At 41.0% G+C, this 16314-nt stretch overlaps 1 protein-coding gene across 4 annotated transcripts in view; it reads right to left on the bottom strand.

The window, feature by feature from the left end:
• ANO6 (anoctamin 6) overlaps positions 1-11985 on the bottom strand; it is a 75338-nt gene extending 63353 nt beyond the window's left edge. Inside the window, exon 1 of one of the 4 annotated variants that reach the window (XM_035544111.2) lies at positions 10917-11985. Coding sequence is in view for 2 of the 4 variants with exons in the window: in XM_035544108.1 (XP_035400001.1) it covers positions 9999-10083 (85 nt within the window). In the remaining 2 variants the exon portion in view is untranslated. Of the gene's footprint in view, positions 1-9998; positions 10187-10388; positions 10424-10916 lie in introns of those variants that run through there. The other 3 variants (XM_035544110.2, XM_035544108.1, XM_035544109.2) reach the window with 3 other exon arrangements.
• Between the last annotated feature and the right edge of the window lie 4329 nt (positions 11986-16314).

The following is a 16314-nucleotide window of genomic DNA, read 5'->3' as shown; positions in this document are numbered from 1 at the left end:
TCCAACTACATGGAAAACTAGTGTACCTTGCCTTTAGTGTGTTTTACAGGAGGGTGGCCCATGCACAGGAGTTGTCCCAAGCTACAAAGACAGCTTTTTTAGCAGCAGAGAAGATCCCATGGTGTTTGTCACCAATGCCAAGCCTCCAGGCAGCTGTGGGACTTTCTCATTGGGAAGTGAAATGATTAACCAAATCGTAATTGCAAATGGCTGTTTGGTTAGACTTAAGTGCCTGTGGATCAATGAATTGCCTAACATGGAATTTGAAGTATATTTATAAAATCATATCCCTTGCTTTCAAATTTACATGTCTCAGAAGAGATATATTTGAATTTCTGTAACGAGTTTCTCAGTGTTTGCTTTGAAGTATTTCTTATACTCAGCTGTTATACACTGTACATACAGGGGGGTCCCAAAAAGATACTTTTAGTTAATTTGACCATGAAAATATTACATTTAAAGGCTGAACCTATGAGAAATTTTGAGCATTGCATGTGTAGTTGCACAGGCTCATGTCTGTAAGCATTCCCAGTATTGGAGATGGAGTTTAGAAAGACACTGCATACTTTGGTTTTCCTAATCAGAAAATAAAAAAGATATAAAATAAAAAAATAAAGAAAATACAGAAAAATAAAGAAAATAAAAAAGATATATAAAAAAAAGTGTAGACTTACCAGTTGAGGGACTCAGATTTTTTTTCTAACCAACTGCATCATGCTTAATAACCAACTTCCACTTAAAACCTTCTGCGAAGGAGAGGTCTAAAGGAGAACTTGCTTTTGTTGCAAACACCAATAACCTTACTAAAACACCTGGAGTTCCATTTGGCTGAACAGCATTGCCACTGAAGCTTTCTCTCTTGTAAATTTTTTTTAGCAGTAATGAATATATTAAAAACAAAGAGAAAATACCAACAACCCAAATGTAAAATTAGGCATTGACTCATTTATTCTTCAGGTCATATTGATTTCTTCACTTTTTTTTTTTTTTTAAATACACCACTTGTTTTAGTTTTACCAAATATTATAGGAGTTTTTGCTGGGCTCTTTGTCTTAAGCACAGCCATCAGTTTATAGATTAAGCTGTCCTTTTGTGCAAATTCCAACTTGTCTTTTATAGGCAGTAGAATAATTAAATGAATTTAATTATTTTCCCTAGAATGGGTCAGTAGGTACTGAAATGATGAAAGATTTAATAAAGATATTTCCTTCATTAGGGACTAGTTCTGCATTCCCTGCTAAGAACAGCATTTACAAAAATAATGCTATTCCCACTGTAGTCAATGGGACAGCTCACAAGGGTAAACTGTGCATTGTTTGACCCGATCCTTGCTCATTAATGTCTATAAAAACTCCATTAGACAACATAAGAAAACATATAGAGAGATCAAATAATTTTAGTAATATTACATGCAAACTAATAAAACTCTCTGGCAACACTAGAGCCCTCTGGATCATCATCTCAGTCTTGTTTTCTTAAATGTTATTATCTCTAACTACAGTGCTAAGCCTACAGCAGTGGATTATCTTTTTTTTTTTTTTTTTGGTAAATAATTAATGGTATAAACATAGGATTTTCTCTGCTGGATAAATTACCTACAGACACATTGTGATTTTTACTATATATTAAAAATATGCTTGAAAATGCCACAGATGAATTAGTTCAATTCACTACACACAAAAGTACATTACCTTAGCCCCATGCTATAGTTTATTTTCCTGATGAACTGACTTGGAAAAATCTTTATGCCATTGCTCATGAGTTCCTTACCAGATAAGTAGGTGAATAGTTGTATTGGTGGGTTTTACTCTTAAGAATACCCAGTTCTTCTTCTTTCCCTTTTACTTTTTTTTTTTTTTTTCTCTTCAGTCTATACCTCGGTCTCAGTGGATGTTTTGCCTTTACTTCCATCTCTTTACTCAGAACTACCTCCTCCCATCTCTTCAACACTCCTTATTTTACTGCACTCTTCAGCCAAGACCCTGGTCTGTGCTCCAGGATTCTTTCCATTGATATAAATTCTGGTATTTGGTGTTTGTCTGAGGCTCCCTCTATTGACAGCAACCCACCCCAGCTCCTCTGTAGTCAGGACGTGGCTCTTCTACTCCTCTACTGTGCCAGACCACAGAAGTGTGTCCTTTCACTCCTAGAACCAGTTCCTAGCATCCTTAGCAGGGCTGCTACACTGACAACATTTTATAATTATCTCTTGTATCTTCCACTGTGATTTATAATTCATATGAAAGGTTCTCAGTTAAACATCCTGCCCACAGAGGAAGGAAAGAACCCTCAGCGTTGCACCCACTGAAGTCATTAATCTCATCCGCTTCCCCTGATCAAAATTCATACTCTCTAGCCCCACCACAGCATAGGAGACTGAGTGAGTAGTAACACAAGTGCTCCTTATTCCCCCTCTTTCTATTTCTCCTATTCCTCACCCAGAGAAGATTGATCCCCTGCAGTTTCATGGGTCATATATCTCTGCTGCAGCAGTAGGACAAAACCCAAGGTCTCCCCGTAGACACCGAATGTCTAATGCCTTCGCAAAAGATCCACCCAAGCTACAAGCCTACAGGATGGGAACACTCTGAACACTTCAGGTGTCAGACATTAAACCTGCTGCAGCAGCTGCCCCCAACCAACACTTGAACAGAAAAGAGGTGGCTGCTTTATGTAGAAGTGCACTGGCACAGTGCTTGTTTCTGATGGCTTTACTATACGCAGACTCCTATGCAAATATTTAATGTCCCATGATAAATCACATCTAAAAAATGCCGAAGAACCTGACTAACTAGATTAATGGGGCTCAGGGGAAATACATCAACAACAGCAAAAAAAAAAAAAAGAAAAGTAAGGGAAGCTATAAAAGAAAAGCAAAGCCATGTCTAAAGAATATTGATGATTAGTGGTTTAGTTGGAAGTTATTTAATGTAAACACCAAAGTGAACTGTTCAGTCTTATTTAGTCTTTACACGATACTTTGAAACTAAGCTGCAGTTTCTACCACATGAGGCATAAAATCAATTAAAGAAGAATGTTTATGCTCCAGCAGACTTGTAACTGCACTGCTTAAAGTTCAGTCGGTTTGTGTTTTAAAATATTTTTGTTAATTTTCCAGTCTGAATCTGGTATTAATTAAAGATGTTTAAATGTGGTCTCCTTCCAAAACCATATGATCTTCTTGTTTCTTCCTGTTCACAGCGTCCATGCTGGTCTGAATCTTACCCTTTTTCAAACATAACATACATATTTTATTAATATGCCTATTTTCATTGACAAAAGTAACAAGGCTCTGCCTATTTGTATTCAGTAATATTATGACCTTCACAAGATCAATCACCGCACAGAAAATGGGCCATCTGTATTGATAAGGCTTGGAACTGAAAGGCTTGTGAAGAGGAAGCTGCTCTGACAGGTTTGCAGGCTATGAATGGGAAAAAGGGATCATTCTCCCATTTGATTGTATCATGCAGTTAAAGAATATGTGCCAGGTTGCCTGATGCTAACAAAAACATAAGTTTTTTTTTTTTAATCTCATCCCCTTATGAAGCCTTCAGATAGATGTGGGATGCCTGAGTAAAGTGTTATTTGAAGGGTGGAGAAGACAAAGGATTATACATTCAGAGGTCTGCTTTCTTAGATTTATTATCAAACGAAAATTCATTGTTTGATGGCAATTAGCATGACTGCGAGTTTTCATTTCTCACAGAAGATCATGGCAATAAGACACTAAAGGGTACTGTGTACTTGTCTCCAGGTTAGTATTGCCACCATGCTGCCAATAATACACCCAGTGAATTAGAAGGCCAAAAAGCCATGAACACTTAAGACAGCACTGTCGGGTGGTTTAGAGGGGAATACTTCTTTTGGTAGCCAATCCAATTTATGCTGGCTTGACTTGTTTATGGCTTTACAGACTAAGGCTTCCATTTCAACTTTCAGATTAATCAAACCTGAATTCTAACACAAAATGTTAACAGTGTCCTTATGGGCTTGCATCTCAGCTGGTTCAGCAGATGAACACATGCTCTGTCCAGTGGGAAAACTGCTCTACCTACATTCACAGTGAGGCCTGAATTTGAACCAAAAGTCCAATAAAAAGTTACAAGTGATATTAGGCCCATGATTTTTGTTGTTGTTGTTGTTGTTTGCTTTTAGATTAAAAATATAAATCAAATATTAGTTAAATAGCATATCTATTCCATAGGGAAATACTTCACACATTGTTATGTAGGAGCAATGCCAGGGACAAGCACTAAAAGCAATAACGACAGCCCAGTAGAAGAATACATGATTTTTTCTATTCATTAGGATACAGAGCTCAGCACTTGTGCATGATTTCTGTCCCTCATTTGTTTTCTGAGTATAAGAGCTATAAACAACCCAAAACCACAGCACCATTCTTCCATGTCTCTCCACCTTGACATTCATGTCCTATTAATTGTATTATCTTGTTACACACCTGCAAGGGCTCTACAAGCTTCAAGGTTTCAAGCTTTTCTTTTTCAAAGTTCTTCTCATGTAGGAAGAGGATAGGCATAGGATATTCAGTTGTATTGCCTTGTACCTAACTTAAAAAAATAAGCAACCCTTTTCCCTGACCTTCCCTAGTTAATCCCAAGTCTAATGCTTTTTTAAAAATTTGACTTCTTTAGTTGGGTACAAGAATATGCCATCTCAAACTAAAAACAAACAAACAGAAAAAAAATATTTCTTTTCAAGGGATGAACTGGAAGGCATTACAAAGACTATTTAATTTACTACATGTAATTTTTATCATACAAAATCATCTTTTTTTTTTCTTTTTTTTCTTTTTTTTTTTCTCTACCATGACAGAGAGCTTTAATATCAGTTCCCCTTGGTGTTCACCACACAGTCTAGTGGCAAAGCAGACCTTAATTCCACAGCATGCAACCCAGGGTTTCTTAGGAAATGACAGGTACCAAGAAATACTAAGATGAGGTGATTTAAATGATAACAACTGCATTGAAATCTGGGGTGCAAAATTTGATATACTGCATAAGTTGCAAATCATGTGATATTAGTACATTATTTTGCGAATTTTTGAGTACATTACTTCCAATAACTGTAACACTATGGAATTGCTGGTCAAGAGTCCTGCACCATGTAACACAAGCCTTACATATCAATTAAATAAGTTTTAATGAGTTTTTACTTTGAAAAGAATTCATGGTCTGCTGTGTAAATAAAGGTAAAACTTTGTTTTTGATCTAGCTGGTGGCATCCATGCCACGGCAGGGGGGTTGGAACTGCATGATCTTTAAGGTCTCTTCCAACCCAAACTGTTCTATGATTCTATGAAAACTTTAAGGAATTGCCTGTGATATATATCTTAATGTCTTAATAAATAGAAAGAGTTAAAAAACAAACAAACATAAATAAAAAACACCATCAAACCTTACAAACCCTACTACTTTTAAAGTTGTGCAAATAGCACAAGTTGGTTCAGTGGCAGATAACAAATCTGTCCTACAGACTACAGAGTTATCTGTAAGCTGCACTCATATGTTCAGCAGAAATCTGAAATACAGGATCTCGCAAAAATACTCTCAATGTACAGGAAGTTTCTAATGGACAACTGGCAAATCTGTTATGGTAGAAAAACTCAAAAAAGAGCAATATCTGGTGAGTGTGAATTTTATCTGACCCCCTAATTTCCTGTTTCTTGAAATATTTTGATCTCCTTCAGAGTTTATGAATTATAAATAGCTACAAAACAGTAATTATATTGTGGTTAAACATTTATGTGTTTTTTTTTCAGGAGTTTTGTAGAAAAATCATTACATCAAAATTTAAAAGTGAGTGGTTCCCACAGTGTATGGCTCAAATACAGCCATACTCTGTGACCCAGCTGTGCTCCAGTGTAGCTGGGATTCAGCAAAATGAAGTGGGTGGAAAGTCAGAAAATGAAATGACTGAAGTATGAAGAGAGGATGAAATGTATGTAAACCATTAGGGCAACAGAAAGATGAGGTAGGACAGGGAGGCGTGAAAAGTAATTTAAATTTTGACCAGTATTATAGGCTAGCATTTCCATGATTTCTACGTGGTGTAGTGTAATGATGTGTCAGTTCACGATGAAGATTCTCTTACTGCCTCAATAGCAAGTGACAGCAAATGGTAGACCGAGTGTTGATGTGCCTACACCTATGGAGATGATGTTCCTACTTATTCATGGTCTTCGTCTCCTAGATGCACAAGTACAAGATGTTCTGCTTTGCAGCAGTACAAAACAAAACAAAACAAAAGACTGAAATCAAACTTGTGCATACGGAGTTGCCTGCCATCACATTTCTACCTTCTTCTGTGTTGTAAACAGAGCACTGAATTGGGGAGCAGAAATTCCTGATTTTCAGCTCATGAGACATATCCAACCCACAGTCTTCTTTAGGATGGTGGAAGACTGAAAGTGCCCCGGTAACTTTTAGTTTGATTATAAAACAGAGACGAAAAAGAGAAGAAAACCAGGTATGAAAGAGTGGACTGGGGCAGTCCTTCTTGATACATTAGGTAGATTAAAAGGGGAGGTACTTTCCCTTCAGAAACAGAAATATCATTTCAAAAAATCCGCTTACAATCCTTGCATGCTACAAAATTATCAGATCTACCCCCTGCACCAATTTTTGATTTCCCACTGTGCGAGGGTTGCAGTTAATAAGTTGGAGGACAATGCCACATTTTTCAGTTGAGTAATCCAACTATTCAGACTTTCTGTTGCCTTTCGGACACTTCTATATATAATTGACCATTTTTCCGAATCATGACGGAAAATATTGGACTTATTTGTAGAACACTGTCAGTGTATTCATTTTGGAGTATATATCAATAATGTTTGCAGGGTGGAAATGAGATGCAGGTCAAGTTAATGAAGCTATTGAATAGGAAAAATTAGAAGCTCTAACAGGCAAAATAATAAAATACAGTATATGCCATGAGGAACCAAGCAGAGAACAGAAGAGTGAGCAAAAGTAATGAGGTGAAGAATAGCTGTGCCTGCTCTTCACCATCTGTGTTACAACATCAGCCCCTAGGACAGGGTTCCCATTGTACAGAAGGCTGCACGAAACTGGAAGAAAAGAAGCTGGAGAAGAATGCCTCCTCACAGATGATCTGAGGCTGTAATTCCACAAATGCTGCTGCTTGGATAAGCCACTACTGTTGTACATTTTCACTGGAGTTGGTAAAAAAAAATGCGTGCTGGAAAACAGCATGCAATACTTTACAGAAAGAAGAGCTGGAATCCTCATCAACACATCATCTAGGCGGTGTGATGAGGAAAAGGTTAACATGAACATCCATTTCTTGGCCAGCTATACAACGTGTCTTGGTTACTGCAGCAGTTTCAAAAGGCAGGAAAAGATACTGTACATGAGAGGTTAAGGAACAGCTACAAGTTATATATGAGAAAAAAAAAAGGCAAAAAAGTGTGAGCAAGATGCTAATGTATCCCAATAAACAGAAAAGCATTTTGTGCACCATGGTTAGTCAGAGCAAATGCCCCTGGATATTGTCCTCCTAAGTCAGTTTTTCTGGAAAGCACACTCAGATACTCTGTAAATCCCCAAACACAAGCAAACTAATTTAGATGTAGTATGAGGTTTGGCACCAGGGAAAGAAAAACGTTACAGTTTATGGAACTGTCTGACAGTTTCTAGGCAGAAAATAATGGGTTTGGAGAATTTTAATTCTGCGGCAACCACAACTCAATGTGCTTCCCACCATCCCTGCCCAGTAACAAGATATCTCAGAAACAAATTGGTGTCACTAATGTAACACTCCCCTTGAAAACAGTCTGACTCCAAAATAAAAGTTTAAGTGCCAGAAAAAAAAAAAAAGGTTTTCAACTTCTCAAAAAAGCCTAATTTTGGGACAAAACTTCCTTCCTTATACAAAAGTCTGCCTAGACAATCGCTTTCAAAGCTATGTGTGGCAGGCAGCATGGTTATGATGCTCTGCAGTAGCTTTGGACTCTTGAGTCCAGTTCTTCATCTGGACTCCTGCCTAAGTCTGCTTCTGGCACGAGTGGTTTGCAGGAGAACCAAACCCAGCTGTGTGCCAGCACAAGCCAGAGCACTCCCTTTGTGTGCCATGACTACAAACTTGGATATGCCATGGTAATGCTTTCCTTATGAGCTGTGCACGCTTTGGGCTGATCTTGAGTAGAACTGGAAAGAGCTCAGAAGTCCTGCTTACTTACTAAAGCAGGGATGACTTTCTTGGTAAAAATGCGGATGCAAGTGGTACCATAAAACTGGAGGCAAATGAGTGATCGACAAGCTTCTCAGACTAATAAACTATCTCTCCTCTAATTATACCTGATGTAAAAACCTCGAGCCTGTTACTCATACATTTTACAAGGCAGAATAACAAATGAACTGTGCACTGAAATTCCTTTGCATAGCAACTTACGAAATCATCAATTTTTATTTAATTTTACCACATTTTATGTTCTTCCAAAGTGCTGCATCCTGCAAGCAGAACATGCAGCTCATGACGTGCTGGCTGTAGGAGCTGAACTAACCCCAAATTTGAGTCATGAGTAGGAAACAATTTAGTTGTTCTCTGGGGTGAAGAATAGAAAGGAAAAGGCATGTGTTGATTAATTCATTGCAGCGCTGATCCACCCTTTCTTTAATTAGGGGTGTGGAGTCAAACAATTCCTCTGCCTCACTTCATATGGAAAACTGAATTTGACTTTGGACTGTTACTATAAAGCCATGGATACTCCCACAGCATCTGAAACAAAGGCTATTGATGCTGGAGAAAAACCATTCCCTGGTTTCCACAGGCACTGGGTGAGGTTCAAACTTTGTACACTTTTGGACTAAACTAACTGAATAACTGAGGCAAGCTGTGCTGGCCATCGCTGAGGATCATTATTTGAAGGCAGCACGAGTACCAGAGAGTTCATGTCACCAGAACTTTTGACAAATGCAGAAATTCAGCCCCCCTATTCAAAACTTACCAAAATTCTGCACATTTTGAACCATAATGGGCAGGAGCCCTTTCTATCCGATAACATTCATATGTACAAACCTGTATTCTACATGCTTTTCTAGCTGACATTTGCCTGCATTCCTTGTTTGTTAGACCTAACAAGCAGAAATAAAAGACTTCCTGGGTCTTGCAGCTGAAAACAGCTTTTGAACTGAAGTGAATCAGGGTGCCTTTACTGGAATGAATAGACCCTTCAGTTTGAACCAGCCGAGCACCAGCCCCTTTGGGGCTGTTTTTCTGGAAATACTTTACCAGAATTCATTCCCCCAGCAAATACAACAGTAATTGTCCCGGGTTGCTTCTGTCGGGATAAGACCAACAGACACTGTCTTTGCACGGAAAACCCTCTGGTCTTTTTATGGTCTGCATCTCTGGCAGACACAACACACACTTTTTCCAGTGAAATGACCTTCTTTCTGCGCTCTGCCAGTTTTCTCCCTTCATTATCTTTTATTTCCCGTCATTTCCCCCTCCTCCCTCGCTCGGCTCTCCAGCTAAGCCTGGCGGTGCGGGGTCGGCGAGCTGCTGGCCCGTGAGGCTGACGCCAACAACGGGATCAGGCTGGGAGGATGCTCGGAGCACGGGGGGAGCAGCACAAGAGCATTCCTCCCATTTTCCAAAGATGCCAGGCACCCAGGCTCGGGGGGAGGCTGCTCTCATCTCTCGCTGCCACTCCTCGGGTGCCCAGCTCCGGCAGCCTTCCCCCTGCCCCCCGGTGCCCTTCCCTCCCCAGGCAGGGAAACAGCAGGGCTGCCGGGTGCCGATGCTGCGAGAGGGGAGGACCGGAGCGCCTCGGCCACCCTCCCGGTGGGATCAACGCCACCCGCCCGGACAGACAGCTCGGGTCTTCGGTCCGGGACCAGCAGCCGAAGCAGAAGATGAGCTTTGGGACAAGGCAGCCCGGGGACAAGCCACCCCCACAGACCCCCGCAGCAGCACTGAACTTTCCCCCTCCGTGCCGACGTCTCCCCGGTACTCACCGGTCTCCCCATCCTCTTCTTCCTCCTCCTCCTCCTCCTCCTCCTCCTCCAGATCCAGCAGCACGTCCGCGTTCGCCGCCTGCATCTCGCCCCTGGTGCCCTCTCCCCCCAGCCCCGAGCTCCCCCGGCCCCTGCCCGTGCCCCGGGCGCCGAGCGCGGAGCCCAGGCGGAGCCCGACCGGCGGCGGCGGCGGCCCCGGGCTGCGGGGCGGGGAGGGGCGGGGGGGGGGGAGGGGGCGGCCCCGACACCTTCCCGGCAGCCGCCCCGGGGCCGGCGGCGTCCCGGGGCTGCCCCCCCTCGGCCCCCGTAGCCCCCACCCCAAGCGTCCTTTACAGAACAGGGGGCGACCCTCGGGGGGTGGAGGCGGAGGGAGCTGGAAACCTCACCTACCTCGTCAGCAGCACCCCGAGCCAGTGCAAGGGGAACGTGGGAAGAGCATCGTGTTAATCGACGTGGTTTTTAACCCCCCCGCCCTCCCCCCTTATTTTTTTTTGCATTTGGCCACATCAGACAATTCATGTTCACCAACGTGTCATAAGCGGGTCAAATGTCATCTTCAAACTAATTAGGAAACGGTTTTATTTTATTATTTTTTTTCTTTTTCCTAACAGGATCCAGAGCAAAGGTTTGCCCCAACTGCCTCTGCTTCCACCCCTATGTTTACTCTTTGAAAATTGTGCCAGGAGTTTAACCCCCTGGGTCTTAAAGAATGTCAAGAGTATGCACTCGGTCATTGAAGAAGTCAACGTTGCTCAATTCTTCATAAAACGTGAAGCATGCAATAAATAAATAAATAATAATAATCCATACGTTAGCAGGGTTATTCGGAAAAAGCTGCATAAGTTGGAGAAGGAAAGCTCAAGGACTGAACTAGACAAAATGACAATCTTTCGAGCTTTACAGATGTATTCAGCCCACCTGGCTGTTTTGCAGGAGAGCCGTTGTCCTCATCGCCATCTCAGTCTGCAGGTAGGAAATAGGAGAGTTTTGCAATACAGGGCATGCAGAACTGTCACTGTGCAGAAATGCCTCAGGGGCAGAAGTGCTCGCAAAGAGAGGATTTGAAGTGCTCAGCAATATCCCAGCCTGCTCACATGTCCTGGTTCCGGGGGAGAGCAGAGATTTGCTGAAACTGGAAGGCGTCTGGAGGAGTGCCCAGAAATGAGCAGTGGGAAGAATTGGAAACAATAAAAGTGAAGGAGCAAATGTTAGCTGAGAAAGACTGGGAAAATGGATTGAAGGAACAGGAAAGTCTGGCTTAGGAAACGGAGAAACAAGCAAGATAATCTTCTTAGTCTGCATTAAGTAACCTATAAGCAATCTGTTTGCAATCTCTACTGCTGACACCAAAAAAAAAAAAAACAAACACCACAGTACCCAGGATGTTTAAAGTGTGCAAACAAGGAGGTGGACCAAAGCCATTTGTCAGATAAACTTGTCTCTTGTCATCAACTGTTGACAAGTGGCTGTGGGTCAGAGTCACAGCAGGGCCTGACATTGCAATGAATCTAAGTGCAAGGACCTTCTGACAAAAATGAATGAGAAATTTAACTTAAGTTTTGGAGCAGCTCTGCTTAGTAAAGGCCCTACCACACTGATCCCTTTGAAAGAAAAGTTGTCTGTAAGGACATCCGTGAATTCTGCAGAACTGCGAATACCTCTCTCGAGATTCTCAATGCAAGCACCAGTGTCAGCAAAGCTGCACTGTCAGCACCACCTGGCCCTGCCTGTTTTTCCCCCTGTCGGACAGATAAAAAAAGCATCACGGACACGGACCGGGGCAAGAGGGCAGTCCTAGGAGCGGGTGATGCTGCATAGTAAGACACAAGTTTTCTTGTGTCCCAGGTTTGAAATACGGCATGGCACAACCAGTCTGCTTCTGAAAATCTTCAACATGTGCCTCACACGTCATCACAACCACTTGTCAATGTAATTAAAAGGCAAAGTGCTTAAAAATGTGCAGAGAAGAGGAGCATTTCAAAAACAGGCTGCACACAAGATTATTTTTTTAACTGGATCCTACTAAAAACACAAGTAGAGGATCTACCCTCTCAGTCCTGCTCTCACTGCAAAGTATCCCCCAGCAATTACAGACCATAACGGTTTTGCAGGTTTCATTCAGCTCTCAAAACCCGAACTCTGGGTTTCAGAGATGACTTTAAGGCAGAGTATTGCAGTTACTTGACAAGAAAAAGGGAGTACTGTGTCTAAAATTCCCATAAAACTTTATGAAAAAGCATAGCTATTGCTTCAGAAGCTTGGTTTTGATACTCCTGAAAAATAGAGATAAAAAAAAAAAAAGCAAATGAAGAGAAAAATGCAACAGCACCACCCTGCTGCCATCTCTTTGTCAAATGTATAATAGCAGAAGATCTGCTCAGAGAGATGCAGTTATGTAATTTTTAGCTAAAAAAAAAAAAATAGATTTTTTCAAAAGTTAGCTGAAATGAAAAATTTAGGGTAAAAAAAATCCTTTTTTTTTTTTTTTTCCAGTTCAAACATGGCTGTTTTCAATTTTATTGAAAAAGAAATAGGAAAACAATAAAAACATTTGAACATTCCTGGTAGTGAGAAACAGAGCAGGAGTCCATGGAGCCAGTGGAAAAATCGCCTCCATGAGCAGGGGTTTCGTGGCAACCAGCAAAACAGAGGTCAGGAAGGGACTTCAAGAGATTGTTCAGTCTGGTGGTGACAACACTTTGGCACAGGCACCAGGTCTATAACTGACATAGATTTGGGCTGGCACCAGGGCCTCTGAGTCACAGTGACAATAAGTTTGGCGCTAAGCCCCAGAAATATCCTGTCAGTCACTGGGTTAGTCCGGCCGCCAGCACTGCACCAGGTTTGGATGTATACGAGCAGTCAGTGACAAATACCTGTTGGTCATGTAAGGATCCCGTAATGCCCCAAGGTGAGCTCTTTGCAGGGTATTACTTCTGTCAATAGCCACACAAAATCATTTTCCTGCAGTTGAAGCTTTTTTCTCATCCTTCTCCGAGCATCCATTGAAAACAGCTGGTTGTTGTCCTCTTAATAATTACATATTCCAAATGGAAAACTATCACCTTAATTCCCCAGAGCTTTTCTCATCCAGACTACAAAACCCATTTCTTTCAGCCTTTCAACATATATCACTGTATGTGCCTTCCTGTTGGTAAGAAATTAGTGTACAAATCCCATGTGAGACTCTATGAAAGGAAAAGGTGACATTACTTTACAAAATCTGTAAATATATTGGTTTTACCCACTCACAGTCATTTTCTCAATGATTTCCCTCACTTACACTCCCACTCCTACACACTCACAGGAGCCAAGATGTATGTGTTTAGGTCGTCTGTCCACAGCCACTTATGTGCAACACAGGACAAGGTGGCTGTGGAGTCTCCCACCTTGGAGCCCTTCAAAAGCCACCTGAACATGGTCCTGGGCAACCTGCTCTGGGTGTCCCTGCTTGGGCAGAGGCTGGGGCAGGTGGCCTTCAGAGGTCCAGTCTCAACCATTCTGTAGAGGGATGCCAGGTGTCAAGCACTCATCACATCTCTTGGGCAATGACAAACTGATTTTTGGACAGGTCTCTCATAATTCACAAGAGCTAAAGATTAGTATGGCATGATTCTTTTGGATCAGAGTTTTGAGAGTTTTGGTTATTTCCACCTTTAGCCAAGTCTGCCTTCAGGCCATAGCCTGTATACAAAATTCCTCAATTTTACTGCTGTGGACTATGTCCTTCTTTATGAACACATATATATACATATATATTTTTTCCTTACTATCTTAATATTCCTATTACAAGCCTGTATCTCTGTATATCTTTCTTCATCACATGACCCTTTCCCAGAAGATACACTGCCCAGCAGCAATTGCAGAATTCAAGGTAAGAACTCATCCAAAAAAAATGAATACAATTTTTGTATCATTTTGAATGTGATGCTCCTTCTAATATGTCCCAGACTGACAACTGCTTTTTTTGCAGCAGTATCACCTTGTCAACTCATATTTATATTGCACTCTGCCATAAATCTTGGATTAATTTCTGCAGTTCTGTTTTCAGGCTATTTTTCATTTTTTATTTCTGTATTTGATTTGCTCCTGAGAGGGCATTTGTTGCCCTTACTTTTGTTATATTTCCTCCTTTGATCAACTCCTTCTCATTTGTCAAGGTAATATTGAATTCAAATGTCTTTCACCATTTTTGTGAACTGCTGAGGGACAAAATGCATGCTGCTTAAACCACAGTCATTGCAGAATAAAGACCAGGAGCAGCAAAAAAGCATATGGTCAGCAGATTTGCAGGTCTGGTAGGTCAAGTGTACTTAAAAAAACGTGGAGAGAAAGAGTTTTGTGGGAAAGCTCTCAATCATCGAAAGACACTGTATTAAGGCCACTATAGCAACTCATATCAGTGCAGACAAAATTTAGGAAGAATAGCGGTGGACAAGTATCATTCCATAAGGTATTCTTTAAGGGTATGAAGATCAAAGTGGTCCATCATTGTGGGATTCATTGCAGAACAGAGAACATGGTGGTCTTTCTATTTTGCATTCTTAGGTAGACTGAAAGAAGTAATTATCCCAGAGACCAAACCAAAAGTTTATTATTTCATAAGACATTACACTTCTTTAATAACTGCTGGGATATCGTACCCTATAGTGGGTGAATTTTAAAACATTACAGAAACAGTTTGAAACTCAGTAACAGAAAAGAGGGTGTTTGAAATACAATATTAGATAGCCTGCAAAGCTCCTGTTCTAATGCAGAAATAAATTCAGAGAGAAAGGATACAGAAATAATAAAAAAATAAAATGTTCATTCACCACAAGGAATTCCCATAGGTGCACCAAGCTTTTCATAAATTTGCTGCATTAGAAGTCAGTAAAAGAAGGTGTAGAAGAATGTACTTTCAGTTCCCCAAACCATGAGTGTTTCCTGGTCCTGTTAAGTTAGTGCTTGCAATCTGTTCAAGTCTAGAGAAAAAAGAAAAAAAAAGGCAAAAAAAAAAGCGTTGTGAAGAGTTTTGAGTTCATTTTGTTTCATCAAGTACTTTTCTTTATTTCAGTATGATTCACAGATAAGGAGAACAATGAAACATTAGGGGAAATTGAAATTACTCAGACCTTGTACAGCCGCAGTATTTTTCTTTCATTTTGGTCGTGTTTCCAATTGTACGTAATCCTGCCAGACTTCTTAATTCTCGCTCTTGCATGCAACCTCCAGTCTGAGATGACAACTTCAGTCTCTCTTGCCCTCTATTGAAGTGAATTGGTAATAACAATTGCCAATAAAATGTGAGTTACAATATGTAAAGGAGGATATGAATAATTGATCTCAGACCACTGGCGTGTGTAATTACTTTATGCAGAAGTCTCATAAGTGCTGCCAAATCTTCCGCTGGCTCCTACCTATGTGTTCGTTTTGCCTTCTTTCACTATCTGCCAATAGTATAGGATATACACATGACAATTTTATGGCAAACTTTCAGCCTGATATTAACATGTTTAATACAGAGCTTTTAATTCCTAGGGAAGGTCTGTACTTGGCCTGTGTATATCTTAGAATAATAGACTCAGAGTTAAAGCAGTTTTATTTTTCTAATGTAAATGCCTCAATTCAAATAGTTTAGAATATGTAAAATTCAGGGAGTTAATGGGGTTATTTCATCAGGTGAATTATGAACAACTGCATACAGTCATTTCATTTGTAGTGTACCATAATAGTTTTATGATGTTTTAACTACACTTACAAAAAGCATTTTAGTCCCCTATCTGTCTGGGTAACCTGAATTTACAGGAAATGACTGTAGCAAATCTTACTCATTCCCCAAGAGAGAGCACGTTCTCAGTTATCCAGTTCAAGCCTTCACTACACCAGAAAAATTCCTATAGGTAGGTGTTGTGGAGGGCAAAGTCACCTGCTCTGGCTCATTAGTTCACGTACAGTATGTTATTGACACAACAACTCTTTTTAAAGCTGGTGTGAGTCCCTCTGCACGGTGCTGCCCTTCACATGGGTGGACTGCTTAGAATGAGCTGAGGCATCTGGGCATCAAGCTCGACTGATGGAGGAGGTATGCCCCACGCTTGTGAGACTGCAAACAGATATTGTCCTTTTGTCCAGATTTGATAGGTGTTAAGGTCAGGAGGAGTTATGACACAGCTGGACTAACTAATACAGGCTGCATCCCTCCTGCTCATCATCACCATCTCCCCTTACTGCGGTGGCTGGTGCATACACACTGCAGCTGTTGTTCATTTTTGCTGCACTTCCAAGGGTGCAGCAAGCAAGTGCTCCCTACATGTGCTTTCAGAAGGGCTCTGTG

Source organism: Cygnus atratus, chromosome 1, assembly GCF_013377495.2.
Source record: "Cygnus atratus isolate AKBS03 ecotype Queensland, Australia chromosome 1, CAtr_DNAZoo_HiC_assembly, whole genome shotgun sequence".
Taxonomy (NCBI): Eukaryota; Metazoa; Chordata; class Aves; order Anseriformes; family Anatidae; genus Cygnus; species Cygnus atratus.
This window is presented reverse-complemented; position numbering and strand designations above follow the sequence as displayed.